This window comes from Heptranchias perlo, chromosome 27 (genome assembly GCF_035084215.1).
Source record: "Heptranchias perlo isolate sHepPer1 chromosome 27, sHepPer1.hap1, whole genome shotgun sequence".
In the NCBI taxonomy this organism is placed as follows: domain Eukaryota; kingdom Metazoa; phylum Chordata; class Chondrichthyes; order Hexanchiformes; family Hexanchidae; genus Heptranchias; species Heptranchias perlo.
The window spans coordinates 26,961,826-26,976,587 of NC_090351.1; the positions used below are offsets into that span (position 1 = coordinate 26,961,826).

The 14,762-nt window shown below is 44.1% G+C and overlaps 1 protein-coding gene across 2 annotated transcripts in view; it reads left to right on the forward strand.

Moving 5' to 3' along the window:
- LOC137344479 (plexin-A2-like) overlaps positions 1 to 14,762 on the forward strand; it is a 394,264-nt gene that overhangs the window by 154,093 nt on the left and 225,409 nt on the right. For both annotated transcript variants that reach the window (XM_068007472.1, XM_068007473.1), the window contains exon 5: positions 13,606 to 13,740. In XM_068007472.1, coding sequence (XP_067863573.1) covers positions 13,606 to 13,740 — 135 coding nt within the window. The remainder of the gene's footprint in view (positions 1 to 13,605; positions 13,741 to 14,762) is intronic.

Consider the following 14,762-nt stretch of genomic DNA (forward strand, 5'->3'; position numbering starts at 1 on the left):
GCGAAGGCAACTGCAAATGTCAGTCATGATTGGCACTTAACCAAGTAAAGCCAACACGGGGCACTGGTAACTTTCTTGCTTGTTGTCTACCTAGCAATGTCCTGCCTGATAGAGAAATTGGCTTGTCGAGCTGGAAAAAAAATTACAGCCCCAGTGATGAGTCTACCTCTCCAGGCCCCATCAATAAGCCAGGCTGGATGGTCAATTATCAACAGCGTCCGAGAATATTGCAGACCTGCCTGGCTCTGGTATTGGATTACTGAGTCTGCCATAAAGGATCATAAAGGATCAACCTGGTTCCAATCTCCCATTGCAGAGGTGTATGATCTTGGACCAGCTCAACCTCAAAGAAACTCTACTTGTCACTGTCTTTCTACCACTGCCCCCCCACTTCCCCCAAAGGAGGATTGTTATTACTTGGTTTCTCGACATTGAGAAGTGCAAGTTTGAGTCTTGCTAGGAAGACAGCAGCAAGCAGGACTGTATTCAAACTTGGGTCTTATTTCTGAGAGTCTAATGTTTGATGTTGCTCACAGACTGGTGCTTCCAGTTTCATTCTTTAACAGGTTTTCATAGAAAACAACATATTTTTGCCCTAATAAGAACAATTGTTCCTGTCTGGGTCCACAGTTTTCTTCCCCTTATTTTACTGTATATGTTTACAGGTTCTGAATTAAAAATGCAAACGAGTGTCCTTTATATTGATCATTTAGAACATAAGAAATAGAAGCAGGAGTCGGCCATCCGGCCCCTCGAGCCTGCTCCGACATTCAACGAGATCATGGCTGATCTTCTACCTCAACGTCATTTTCCTGCACCATCCCCATATCCCTTGATGCCTTTAATATCTAGAAATCTATCGATCTCTGTTTTGAATGTACTCAATGATTGAGCCTCCATAGCCCTCTGGAGTAGAGAATTCCAAAGATTCACTGCCCTCTGAGTGAAGAAGTTTCTCCTCATCTCAGTTCTAAATGGCCTACCCCTTTATTGTGAGACTGTGACCCCTGGTTCTAGACTCCCCAGCCAGGGGAAACATCCTCCTTGCGTCTACCCTGTCAAGCCCTGTAAGAATTTTGTATGTTTCAGTGAGATCACCTCTCATTCTTCTAAACTCTAGAGAATACAGGCCTAATCTACTCAATCTCTCCTCATACGACAATCCCGCCATCCCAGGAATCAGTCTGGTGAACCTTTGTTGCACTCCCTCTATGGCAAGTATATCCTTTCTTAGGTAAGGAGACCAAAATTGTACACAATACTGCAGGTGCAGTCTCACCAAGGCCCTATATAATTGCAGTAAGACAGCTTCACTCCTGTACTCAAATCCTCTTGTAATCAAGGCCAATATACCATTTGCCTTCCTAATTGCTTGCTGCACCTGCATGTTAGCTTTCAGTGACTCATGTACAAGGACACCCAGGTCCCTTTTGAAGATCAACATTTCCCAATCTCCCACCATTTAAAAAAATACTCTGCATTTCTGTTTTTCCCACCAAAGTGGATAATTTCACATTTTTCCACATTATATTCCATCTGCCATGTTCTTGCCCACTCACTTAGCCTGTCTGTATCCCCTTGAATCCTCTTTGCATCCTCCTCACAACTCACATTCCCACCTAGTTTTGTGTCATCAGCAAACTTGGAAATATTACATTTGGCCCCCTCATCCAAATCATTGATATAGATTGTGAATTGCTGGGGCCCAAGCACCGATCCCTGCAGTACCCCACTAGTCACAGTCTGCCAACCTGAAAAAGACCCGTTTATTCCTACTCTCTGTTTTCTGTCTGTTAACCAATTCTCAATCCATGCCAGTATATTACCCCCAAATCCATGTGCTCTAACTTTGTTCACCAACCTCCTGTGTGGGACTTCATCGAAAGCTTTCTGAAAATCCAAATACACCACATCCACTGGTTCCCCCTTATCTATTCTACTAGTTACATCCTCAAAAAAACTCCAGTAGGTTTGTCAAACATGATTTCCCTTTCATAAACCCAAGTTGACTCTGCCAAATCCTATTATTATTTTCTAAGTGTCCTGTTATCACATCCTTTATAATAGATTCTAGCATTTTCCCTACTACTGATGTCAGGCTAACAGGTCTGTAGTTCCTTGTTTTCTCTCTCCCTCCTATCTTAAATAGTAGGGTTACATTTGCTACCCTCCAATCTGCAGGAACCATTCCGGAATCTATAGAATTTTGGAAGATGACAACCAATGCATCCACTATCTCTATAGCCAACTCTTACAAAACCCTGGAATGTTGATCATCAGGCCCTTGGGATTTATCGACTTTCAGTCCCATTAATTTCTCGAGTACTTTTTTTTTACTAATACTAATTTCTTTCAGTTCCTCATTTTTGCCAGACCCTTGGTTCTCCAGTATTTCTGGAAGGTTTTTTGTGTCTTCTACGAAGACAGACATATAGGGCTCGATTTTAGGATCGTGTTTCCGGCGGGCTCCCAGCGGGGTGGCCCCGAAAATCCCGATATCCGGTCACGTGACCGGATCGTGACGAAATCCCGGCCACTTCCGGGTACCGCGCTGACGTGCGGGGCTGCGCGCGCAAGCCCCGCTGGTGGGAATCCCGCAGGCAATTAAAGCCAGCGGGGTTCCACTTGAGAGTACTTACCTTGCTCGTTGTGGTCAGTTAATGAGCTGAAGCAGCTGTCAAAAGAGGAAGCGTGGGATTTTAGGTTCAAGGCAGTGAGCTTCACACACTGGGGGAAACAGTCTCCCTCCAACCAGGCGTGTTGCAGCCAGCAGCCTGTGGCAGGTGCCAAGGTGCGCTCCACGGGGGAGAGCCCTCACCCACGCAGGAGGCCACCGCGTCACATAGGGCAACCCCTGCCCTCCACCACCCTCCGCCAAGCCAGAGGACAGACCGACACGAAACCGCAACCCCAGTCCGAGGAACCACACACCTACCCTGCACAACCCCTCAGACCAACACCTGCCAGTTGGGTGGTGTGTGGAGACCCTCGGAGGACGAAGAGCATGACCAGCACCAGCAGCCTCGCAGTCCATGCCGTCTGCCGCAGAGACGTGGATCCCCCCAACACGGTGTTGTTGCACGCCCACCTGCACAGCAGAAGGGAGGGCTACCGCAGAGAGAGACGCGTCGCAGAGGGCACTACCCTCGCCACAGGGTCCACAGACCGAGGCGCAGCTCCCCGGACCTCTCCGAGCAGCAGTGCAGAGGGAGGCGCAGATTCGCTCGACATGTAGTCGTGGAGATCTGCAGCCTCTTTCATGCCGAGCTGCTCCTGGCTGGCCCCAGCACCAACTGCTTACCTGTCGCTGGCAAAGTCACCACTGCCCTCCACACCTTCTCCTCCGCATCCTTCCAGGGTGCAGCCGGCTACACCGCCGATGTCTCTCAGTCGTCTGCGCGGACGAGCCCTGCAAATACACCTGCACCTACTCTGCAGTAACACGATGGGTGGCATCAGTGGTGGGTCCTCATAGTGATACCCAGGAGCGGGCATTATTGGACACAACGGACAGGATTCGCGGAGACATGGCAGTGGTGGTGTCAATATAATGTGTGCTGTTTGTTGCTCTGAAATTCAATATGGGTAACACCCATGACAAACCCTCAGACACCCTTGTGCACCCCCTTCATGCTGACGAGACGTTTGCCTTACGCTGCCTACTGCACATATGTGATGCATGCCCTGTGGCTGCAGCACAGGTGGTGGCAGGTTGAGTGAGGCTGGCCGTGAGGGAGATGCACGAGAGGGTGAGTATGGGATGGAGCAATGAGATTGTATGAGGAGTGGGTTGCGTGTTAGTGGCAGGGTGAGTAGGTGGAGGTAAGATGAGGATGGGGTGTGAGTGGGTATGAAGGGTGATGTGACAGAATAGTGTTGGCGGTGCCGAAGGAGATGTGGGGTGGGGGCAGTGTTGTGGCAGACGGAGTGTAGGGGAAAGACTTCGTGTTCTCACTGCGGCTGACCTACTGCGGTCATTGCAGCGCCTCCTGCACTGTATGCAGGTGGGCGATATGTTGGTGGCGCAGGTGACCCCCTCTGCCACCTCGAGCCAGGCCTTCTTGGTGGCAGAGGCAGACCGCTTCCTCCCGCCCGCCGGGGGGAAGATCTGTGTCCTCCCCCTCCTCCTCACCCCATCTGATGATACCTGGGGTGAGGCATCATTAAACTGGGAGAAGCCTTCCCCCTGGGCTGCTCCATGCTGCAATTTGTCCCATTGGTTGCAGCATCTGTCAGTGGAGGACTGCACCTTTAACTAGAGCGCCTCCAGCTGACAGATCGTACTGCGCATGCGCAGCCCGACCGACGCGCAGGCCAGCGCCGTGGACCCCGGAGGAGCAGGTAATTGATTCCTATTAGTGGGTTGCCTGCTACGATTGCGTGGGCAACCCACTAATTTCGCCGAGCGTGTTGACCACGTTCCCGGAGGACCACCCGCTGGGAACCCGCAGGCCTGCTAAATTCGAGCCCATAGTATTTGTTTAATTTCTCTGCCATTTCCTGATTCCCCATTATAAATTCTCCCGTCTCTGTCTGTAAGGGACCCACATTTGCCTTTGCCAGTCTTTTCCTTTTTACTTATCTGTCGAAGCTTTACAATCCATTTTTATGTTTCTTGCTAGTTTACTCTCATTCTATTTTCCCTTTCTTTATCAATTTCTTGGTCCTCCTTTGTTGAATTCTAAAATGCTCCCAATCCTCAGGCTTACTACTTTTTCTGGCAACTTTATATGCCTCTTCCTTTGATTTAATACTATCTTTAATTTCTCGTTAGCCATGGTTGGACCACTTTTCCTGTTGGGTTTTTATACCTTAAAGGAATATATATTTGCTGCAAATTATGTATTAATTCTTTAAGTGTTAGCTATTGCCTGTCTACCGTCATACCTTTTAATGTAGTTCCCCAATCAACCACAGTCAACTTGCACCTAATACATTTATACCATAATGAAACTGTTTATAAGTTACTAAATCGAGATTAATTGCTGTGTTTCTGCATATGATGGGGGGTTGCAGGGGGAGGTAGCAGACAGTGTGAGCACGTGACCTCATTCAGCTGAACTTTGACAATGCAATTGTGGCCAGTAGAAAATTCTAATTCAGAGTAACTTGGTTTAGAATCCAGGTCAGCAAAGCCTGGAGGTGAAGAAGGTCTCAGAAGGCCTAAGAATGACTGAAGTGGTATCATAACTGCAAAATTGAACAGAGGCATGTGGCTGGCAATTACAGTTTGCAGAATCTCCCTGGTGCACTGTGGGCTGTACTGAACAATAGGCATTCAATTGCTGTGCATGTATTGGAAGAGGATCAACATGATTCTTTGCAAGGGGCTCCATTAAACCAAACTCAGTCCTGTTTAGCATGGCGCTGTTGTGCTTTACCAGACCAAGGTCAGTCATCCAAAGGGTATATTTATATGCTTTCTAACAAAGGCCTTTAGTATCCTGGTTTATGCTGTAGCTGGATTCCAATGAATTGTTTTAAAATAAGGTATAGAAAACATTTTCTTGTTGCACAAATACATAAATTTCAAAATAACTTTCTGCAACACATCAGACTACATTTTGGATTCATTCAGAAAAGGAACTTCCATTTATATAGAGCCTTTTATGTCCTTAGAATATCGTAAACTGCTTCTTAGCCAATAAATTACTTTTGAAGTGTAGTCACTGTTGTTTTGTAGGGAAACGTGGTAACCAATGCATACAAGAAGGCCCTACAAACAGCAATGAGATAATTGACCAGACAATCTCTTTTTGGTGGTGTTGATTGAGGTATAAATATTGGCCAGGACACTGGAGCAATTCCTCCGCTCTTCTTCGAATAGTGCCATGGGATCTTTTACATCCACCTAAACAGGCAGGCCTCTCTTTAACAGTTCAGTTGAAAGTCAGCTTCTCTGACAATGTAATACGCCCTCAATACTGCCCTGAACTGTCAGCCTAGATTAAGTACTCAAGTCTCTGGGATGGGGCTTTAACTCTCGACCTTCTGACTCAGATGAGTGTTCTACCACTGAGCCATGTTGATTATAGATAGATGTGGCCTTTGTTGTTTTTTATTCTCTCTCTGTTGAGGGGTGAAAGAATAACTTCAGGGAGAGGGTGTGAAATTACTTACCACAGTCGTACAGCCCTCAACACCTACATTGTCACAAGGCCTGATTACCCTCAAACAACTCAATCCACAATAGCCATTTAGAAATTACTCACGTCACTCCTGACCATTTAGGAGTGACATTTGTTTGTATAATAATACATTTCCATTGGCAGTAAATTCTGATTTAACTTAAACCACACTATTCATGCCAAAAACTCCATTTGCAACTCATCATAAATGTCTGTGACTATAACTTGCTGTTCACTGTTGATTCTCCTGTCAGCCTGCTGGATGAATCTACTGTAGGTGGGTGGGAAGAGAAGTGACAAATAAAATATTCACTCGTCACATTTTATTGTCCAATCAATATTGCAATGAGAAAGACAATTGCAATTTTTTCTATGCAGACGGTACCTATATGTGTAAGGTATCTTAGGATTGACTGATCTTAATTCGTTTTTGAGAGTGTATTCTTAAGCTTCCTATTACACAGTAGAATTGCAAGGCTGATACGTATTTCTAGAATGTGAGAGGAGCTCTGGAGAATATATTCACAAAAGAAAGGTAAAATTCTGCAGCTAATTTGATTAAAAATAGGAGAATAATCATTTAGTGCCAGTGATTATTCATGGATTCCAAGGGATTATTCATCAGTTCAACTTTAGTTCACACAAGACTAAGAAGTGATTACTTGACGAGATGCAATGATTGATTAAAATTTTGTAATTAGTGTGTAAGAAAACTGTAATTAAGGTTAGCTTAACTTCAAATAATTTTGTTATTCCAAAATACTATAAATGGTGACAATTTGATGGTAGGTAAGTATTCTATTTGAAACCTGTTGAAAACTTCATTGACTGCAAATATATTGCATTATTATATCATGTCAGTACCGTCCGCTGGCAAAGCACTTTTTTTTATTGTGACTATGGCCAGAGGGGAAATTAATTTATTAATGTAGAAATATTTAACCATAAATTAACTCCCCATGTTCCCTCACAGAAAACTGACAAGGCAGAAAGACCATCTTGCCCTTGATTGATCTTGTGTTCAATTCCTTGGTACAATACATGCGGAAGTCCACTGTTGCTATTGATCGTACCTCTTTGAAGGAACCTTCTATAGAAATCCAGTCAGTTTGATTATTTTGATTTTGTGAATGCCATCACAGATACTTAATATGTAATGAGTGCAGCCTGTCATGCAAAGATATGTTAAGTCACATCAGGGTACCTTCGACACATCGCCACTCAAAAAGCTGTACACAGTTTATTCAGATAATTGAATTAATTCTACAGTATCAAGGGCTATATGAATAGGGCATAATTGTTTTACGAGCACATCCTTATAGTACGTGTGCTTGTCATACTCTGTACAAATACACTGGTTGGTGCTTATCTGGTTAGAATTCAATGCTTTGTCTAGTCCAGAATGCAATATTCCATTTTGTGCAGTCAGTAAATTTCAGGGTTTTTTTTGCTGTTAATAAACATAAAGCCAATACATTTCGGTGTGCAGCAAGTTTATGACGTTGGAAAAATTGAGGAATAAACATTTCTATCTTCAATCATCATTTTGTGTTGGCCAGAAATTGCTGTCTTCATGACAACTATTCTGTAAATACAAGTGAGTAATTATACATTAAGCAGTTTGGTAAACACTGCGCTCACTATGCCTGTTGTATTCATTCCAAGCAATTAATACCTTTTTAGCTGTAAATTATTATTTAACAGAAACATCAAATTATCCTCTAACTGCACATTTGGCAAAATATTCTACATACATAATGCGTGACATGGTTAGCCGATGTACAGATTCTCCAGTATATACTGTACTGTTCATTATATTTATGGTGCGTGAATCCTGTTCTTTTGCTACACTAAGATCGTTCCCTGCTTGTATTCTATATTCCTGTGAAAGGAATTAACTTCTGCTTATCCCAAAATAAAACTTAATTGCAAATATTTGTGAAATTGGTTGAAACTTCTTGTGGAACTGCAGATTTGAATGAACTTGGTACTCAGTTAAATAAACCCCCAATTGATATGCAACACTTTTAAAATGGCTTGTAATTATTTTAGTTTCATTTATTGTTTGGGCTAATCAAAATGAAGAATGTTGAGTGCTACAGAATGCAACACTTCTGCAATGTTAGCATCAGATCAGATAAAGTGAGCAAGCCAGATACACTTTGATGAAAGGATTCAATAGAGTAGCTATGGAGAAACTGTTCCCACTTGTTTGTGAATCCAGAACAAGGGGGCACAATAAAAGGCAGCCACTAACCAATCAAATAGAGTTTAGGAGGAATTTCTTTACACTGAGAGTGGTGAGACTGTGAGCTCACTGCCACTTGGAGACATTGACAAAGGTAGCATTGACACATTTAAGGGGAGGCTTGATGCATACATGAGGGAGAATAGAAGAGAGGGATATGGAGCAGGGTGGGAAGAGGTAATTCAAGTGGGAGGAGGCTCGTATGGAGAACAAACAATGGCATAAACTTTGGGCCAAATGGTCTGTTTCGCGCTGTAGATTTTATGTACTTTCAGTACTTTGTTCAGTATGACAACCCAAATTTTCATAGAGCATCCTTCTCGCCCTCTCCTCTTTCGATTAACCCGCGCCCGGATGTTCTGATGTCGGCAGCATGCGAGATTCGTGCTGCCTCATTTACCTGATTGTAGCGCAGCAACCAGGCCTGTCTGCAGTGTTCTCACCAACTTCGCACTTCTCACCGGCAGGGGGGCCCAGATATTGCATGAGTTGCCTGCACCTCTTTGTGCGGACCCATATCTTATATTTTGCACCTGAGTCTGAACAGAGATCATACATCGCACGTGTAAAACACAGATGCAGGTCCCGTCGCTATGTTTACAAACAGATGAGCTATGTTAAAACATTGAATAAAGGTTGCGCACTACTAAATCCCACATCCTCCAATCTGCATGCCAGACCTCACGAATCTGCGGATCTGAGTTTGCACCAGGCCTGCGAGAGAGCGTGACCAAGGTTTTCTGCTGATGCACTAGAGGCCTTGGTGCAAGAGGTGGACAGGCATCTTATATCCGCAGAGGGTAAGAGGCCCTCCTGAGAAATGCTCTAGAGGCAGTAGGGGATGAAGTCAATGCCAGGTGCATAGCACCACGAACATGGATGCAGTGCAGGAAGAAGTTCCATGCTTTGACACGAGTGGTCAAGGTGAGTGAGGTCAACTGTCAAGTGACATCTCCTACCAACTGTACCACTAGCCGCATCCACTGCTCCACGCATAACACCCCCCATCACCCACATAGCAACAAGCTCTTTCAATCAGTACTCAACTCTTCCAATCAGATGCTTCCTCTCACCCTCACACATTACCACAGTTGCAAGCTGCACACCCACAACTCACAGGTCACACACACTGGCAGCGATTCAAGAATGACAGGCACATCACTCAAACATCCTGCAGGACATTCACCGACACATGTCCTGCTTTCTTGCGGAAGAAGGTGGTGCGTAACAGGAGGCAGCAAGTGGCAGTGGCATTTAGCCCCTTGAGCCTGTTCCGCCATTCAGTAAGATCATGGTTGGTCTGTGACCTAACGCCATATATCCGCCTTAGCCCCATACCCCTTGACACCCTTAATTAACAAAAAATCTATCAATCTCAGATTTAAAATTAACAATTGAGCTAGCATCAACTGCTGTTTGCAGAAGAGCGTTCCAAACTTCTACCACCCTTTGCGTGTAGAAGCATTTCCTAACTTCACCTCTGCAAATCCTGGCTCGAAATGTTAGGTTATGTCCCCTAGTCCTAGTCTTCATGTATAGGAGACCTCCAAAAACAGCTACAAATGCATCAGCAGCCAGAAGCAATAATCCAGCAACTAGCCTGTAAATTATCCCTTTAAATAACACTGGTGGGGGTTCTCCAGACTGCCTACAACATGTTTAGCTGGCTGTGGTTAAGACAGTGCCTTGTGCCTGGAGCATTGAGTGCCAAAATGGTATCTATCCCTTTAAATCAGTGTTGCACACTGACCTAACCCGCATTCGCCTTACAAACTGCCAGCGTTAGTTATCTATGCCTGCACGAACCCCTTTACCAAGATGGCATCCGGCGCACGCCATGCTAGAAGCAAACGTGCGCATTCTGGACGCCATTTTGGGACCTCAGGAAGCCGCAAAGCGCCTGAAAAACAGATGCTACATAGCCGAATTTCTAGCCCGTCATCTCTCTTCCTCTGATATAATGGATTCCTCATCAGATTTCTTAACATTTAAATTCTAAAGTTATAAGTGATTTTCTAAACTTTTACTATTAGTTATTTTGTTCCTCTTATTTTGAACATTGTGAGTTGAATCCCAGCTTTGTTTCTGCCTTTAACAGGTTATCATTTCAGTAAACGAATTCATAATCTAGGAATAGTTCTTTAGTGGCTCAGTGAGTAAATATACCATGGGATGAGGCTCTGAGGTTTACAGATCAGGAAGGTTTTACCCATGTATGATCTTATTTGGGCACAGTACAATTGAAATCAATGATTATCGGATAGAAAAGAAAAAAATTGGCCAGGATATTCGCTCCACTGCAATATCGTGTGAGCCCATGAACATTGATAAGAGCAGACTTGACTGTGATACTCCACTTGGTCAAATAGTCTCTCCTGTCAACAATCGTGGTCATAGAATCATAGAAAGTTACGGCACAGAAGGAGGCCATTCAGCCCATCATGTCCGTGCTGGCCAAAAAAGAGTTATCCAGCTTAATGACACTTTCCAGCACTTGGTCCGTAGCCCTGTAGGTTACAGCACTGCAAGTGCACATCCAAGTACTTTTTAAATGAGTTGAGGGTTTCTGCCTCCACCACCCTTCCTGGCAGTGAGTTCCAGACCTCCACCACCACCTGGGTGAAAAAAGTTCTCCTCAGCTCCCGTCTAATCCTTCTATCAATTACTTTAAATCTATACCCCTGGTCACTGACCCCTCTGCTAAGTGAAATAGGTCTTCCCTATCCACTCTATCTTGTCCTGTCATAATTGTATATATCTCAATTACATCTCCCCTCAGCCTCTTTTGTTCCAAAGAAAACAACCCCAGCCTATCCCTTTTCTCATAGCTAAAATTCTCCAGCCCTGGCAACATCCTTGTGAATCTGCTCTGTATCCCTTCCAGTGTAATCACATCTTTCCTGTAATGTGGTGACCAGAACTGTACGCAGTTCTCAAGCTGTGGCCTAACCAATGCTTTATACAGTTCTAGCATAACCTCCCTGCTGTTATTTCTGTGCCTCGATTAAGAAAGGCACGTATCCTGTATGCCATTTTAACCACCTTATCTACCTGTCCTGCTTATCTTCAGGGATCTGTGGACATGTACTCCAAGGCGCCTTTGTTCCTCTACACCTCTCAGTACCCTCCCATTTATTGTGTACCCCCTTGCCTTGTTTGCCCTCCCCAACTGCATTACCTCACACTTCTCTGGATTGAATTCCACTTGGTACTTTTCTGGCCGCCTGACCAGCCCATTGATATCTTCCTGCAGTCTACAGCTTTCCTCCTATCAACCACACGGCCAATTTTTGTATCATCTGCAAACTTCTTGATCAAGCCTCCCACATTCAAGTCCAAATCAATAATATATACCACAAAAAGCAAGGGACCTGGTACTGAGCCTTACGGGACTCCACTGGAAACAGCCTTCCAGTCACAAAAACACCCATCAACCATTATCCTTTGCTTCCTGCCACTGAGCCAATTTTGGATCCAACTAGTCACATGGGCTTTTACTTTTTTGACCAGTCTGCCATGTGGGACCTTGTCAAAAGTCTTGCTAAAATCCATGTACACTACATCAAACACGTTACCCTCATCACCCCTCCTGCTCAAAAAATTCAATCAAGTTAGTCAGACACGACCTTCTCTTAACAAATCCATGCTGACTGTCCTTGATTAACCCATGCTTTTCTAAATGACAATTTATGCTGTCCCTCAGAATTGATTCCAATAATTTGCCCACCACCGAGGTTAGACTGACTGGCCTAGAATTACTCGGTCTGTCTATTTCTCCCTTTTTAAAAACAGTGCACTGTTAGTAGTCCTCCAGCACAATGCCTGTAGCCAGGGAGGTTTGGAAAATGATGGTCAGAGCCTCCACTATTTCCTCCCTTCCTTCTCTGAGCAGCCTGGGATACATTTCATCTGGGCCTGGTGATTTATCTACTTTCAAAGATGTTAAATCCCTTAATACTTCCTCTCCCACTGTGTTTATCCTATCCTATCCAATATTTCACATTCCTCCTCCTTTAACTAGAATCTCTGCTTCGTCCGTCTCTTTTGTGAAGACAGATGCAAAGTATCCATTAAGAACCATACTCTCATCTTCCACCTCCACACATAGGATACCTTTTTGGTCTCTAATAGGCCCTACTCTTTGTGCTCTTTATGTATTTATAAAACATTTTTGGGTTTTCCTTAATTTTACTTGCTAGTATTTTTTCATGTCCCCTCTTTGCTTTCCTAATTTCCTTTTTAATTTCACCCCTGCACTTTCTATACTCCTCTAGGCTTTCTGCAGTATTGAGCTCTTGGTGTCTGACATAAGCTTCCCTTTTTTGTCTTATCTTCCCTGAATGCCCCTAGTCATCCAGGGGCTCTAGATTTGGCAGTCCCGCCCTTTTTCTTTGTGGGAACATGTTTACTCTGAACCCCCTGAATGCCTCCCACTGCTCTGACATTGATTTATCTTCAAGTAGCTGTTTCCAGTCCACTTTTGCTAAATCACTTCTCAGCTTAGTAAAATTGGCCTTTCCCAAATTTAGAACCTTTACTCATGTTCTATCTCTCCTTTTCCATAACTATGCTAAATCTAACTAAATTATGATCTCTACCACCAAAATGCTCTCCCACTGATACTCCTTCCACTTGCCCACCTTCATTCCCTAAAACTAAATCTAGAACTGCCCCCTCTCTTGTTGGACATGCTATGTACTGGCTAAAAAATGTTCTCCTGAATGTAGTTTAAGAATTCTGTGCCCTCTATACCTTTTGCACTGAGTGTATCCCAATTAATATTAGGGTAGTTGAAATCCCCTACTATTATCCTATTGTTTTTGCACTTCTCAGAAATTTGCCTCCATATTTACTCTTCCATCTCCCTTTGACTGTTTGGTCAAGGCTCACAAATGAAGAATGACCACTTGGGCTCGTTACTGCTGGTACCTGTTAATGATTTCTGAGAATGAGTCACTAACTTCATGAGAGGAGAGGTAAAAGAAGGTAATTGAAAATTAACAAAACATCTGAGGAGAGTTCAAGACCCTAATTTGGGCTGAAAGGTTGGAAGTATAAAAAGATGCCTGCATTTTCAACTCTATTTTCATGAGGGACCCCGGTGCCTGTTCATTTTAAAATGGTCTAATCTGATTTTTACTGTTAAGAGACTATAACATGTTTAATGTCCTGGTTGTGATAATTCATGCACATAATGATGATTACATTTTCTTGTTTCTTTTTGAACAGATTCGTGTAGATGGTCCACCTGGTGATGGTGGTCATTATGAGACTGTCAATGTCATGGTGGATGGAAGCATGATTCTCAGGGACATGGGCTTCTCGACTGATCAGCAGTACCTATACGTCATGTCGGAGCGACAAGTAAGTGACTGGTGTATTGGTATTCCCCTATTGTAGAGATTATCTGGGAGCAATTGCACTGTGGATTTTATTTTTTGCAGTTCCTAATTACACACAACCATGGAGACCACCAGCTATTGATCGTACATCTGATAACAGACCTGACATTAAAGATGTTTATGAAGGAGTTCATAGAATGATACAGCACAGAAGGAGGCCATTTGGCCAATCATGCCTGTACTGGCTCTTTGAAAGAACTATCCAATTAGTCCCACTCTCCAGCTCTTTCCCCATAGCCCTGCACATTTTTCCCCTTCAAGTATATGTCCAATTCCCTTTTATAAGTTACTATTGAATCTGTTTCCACCACCCTTTCAGGTTATTGAGAATGCTCTAACAAAATACTGCAGAACAGGACTGAGCAAACCTGAATATTTATTAAACTAGATCAGTCTTCCGAAACCAAAAGCAGAATATTACTGCCACAGGGGGATGTGGGTTAGCAGTTAGTGACAAGGCAAAGCAAAGACAGATGAATGGCTGCTCATAGCAGCCACACTTTGAATGTGTAGAGTGAGAAGGAAAAAAGAGGGTAAGAGGTGCAGAAACCCTGTGGAATGTGTCTTCCAGCCTCATCAGTTGCCTTGCCCCCTGCCCACAATGTTGAGCACTTTCTCCTCCAGTGGGGGACATGGTGTGGATGTATGCTCGCCCTCTTGTCCACGCCTGCTCCCAGGTATTGTGTGCCAGCTTTTCCTGCAAAAAGGAAGGGAGTGTGTTAGTGGTAGCTGAGTGAGGTGGCTTAAGGATGTGCATGCTAGGGTAGAAGAGTGTGGATATTGTGTGAAAGATTTCAGAGGCTTGGGGAAGTGAGGGCAGTAATTGTGAGGACAGCAGCAAGTGCAGAGTGTGCCAGTAGTAGCAGAAGGAGATTCAGTGAAATGAACTGCTATGATTAGAGGGGAGTGATGGGAAGAAGGGTAGGAAAGCCTTGTGATTACTGGGAATGCAGGTGGTGTAGGGCTCAACAGAGGGCAACAGCT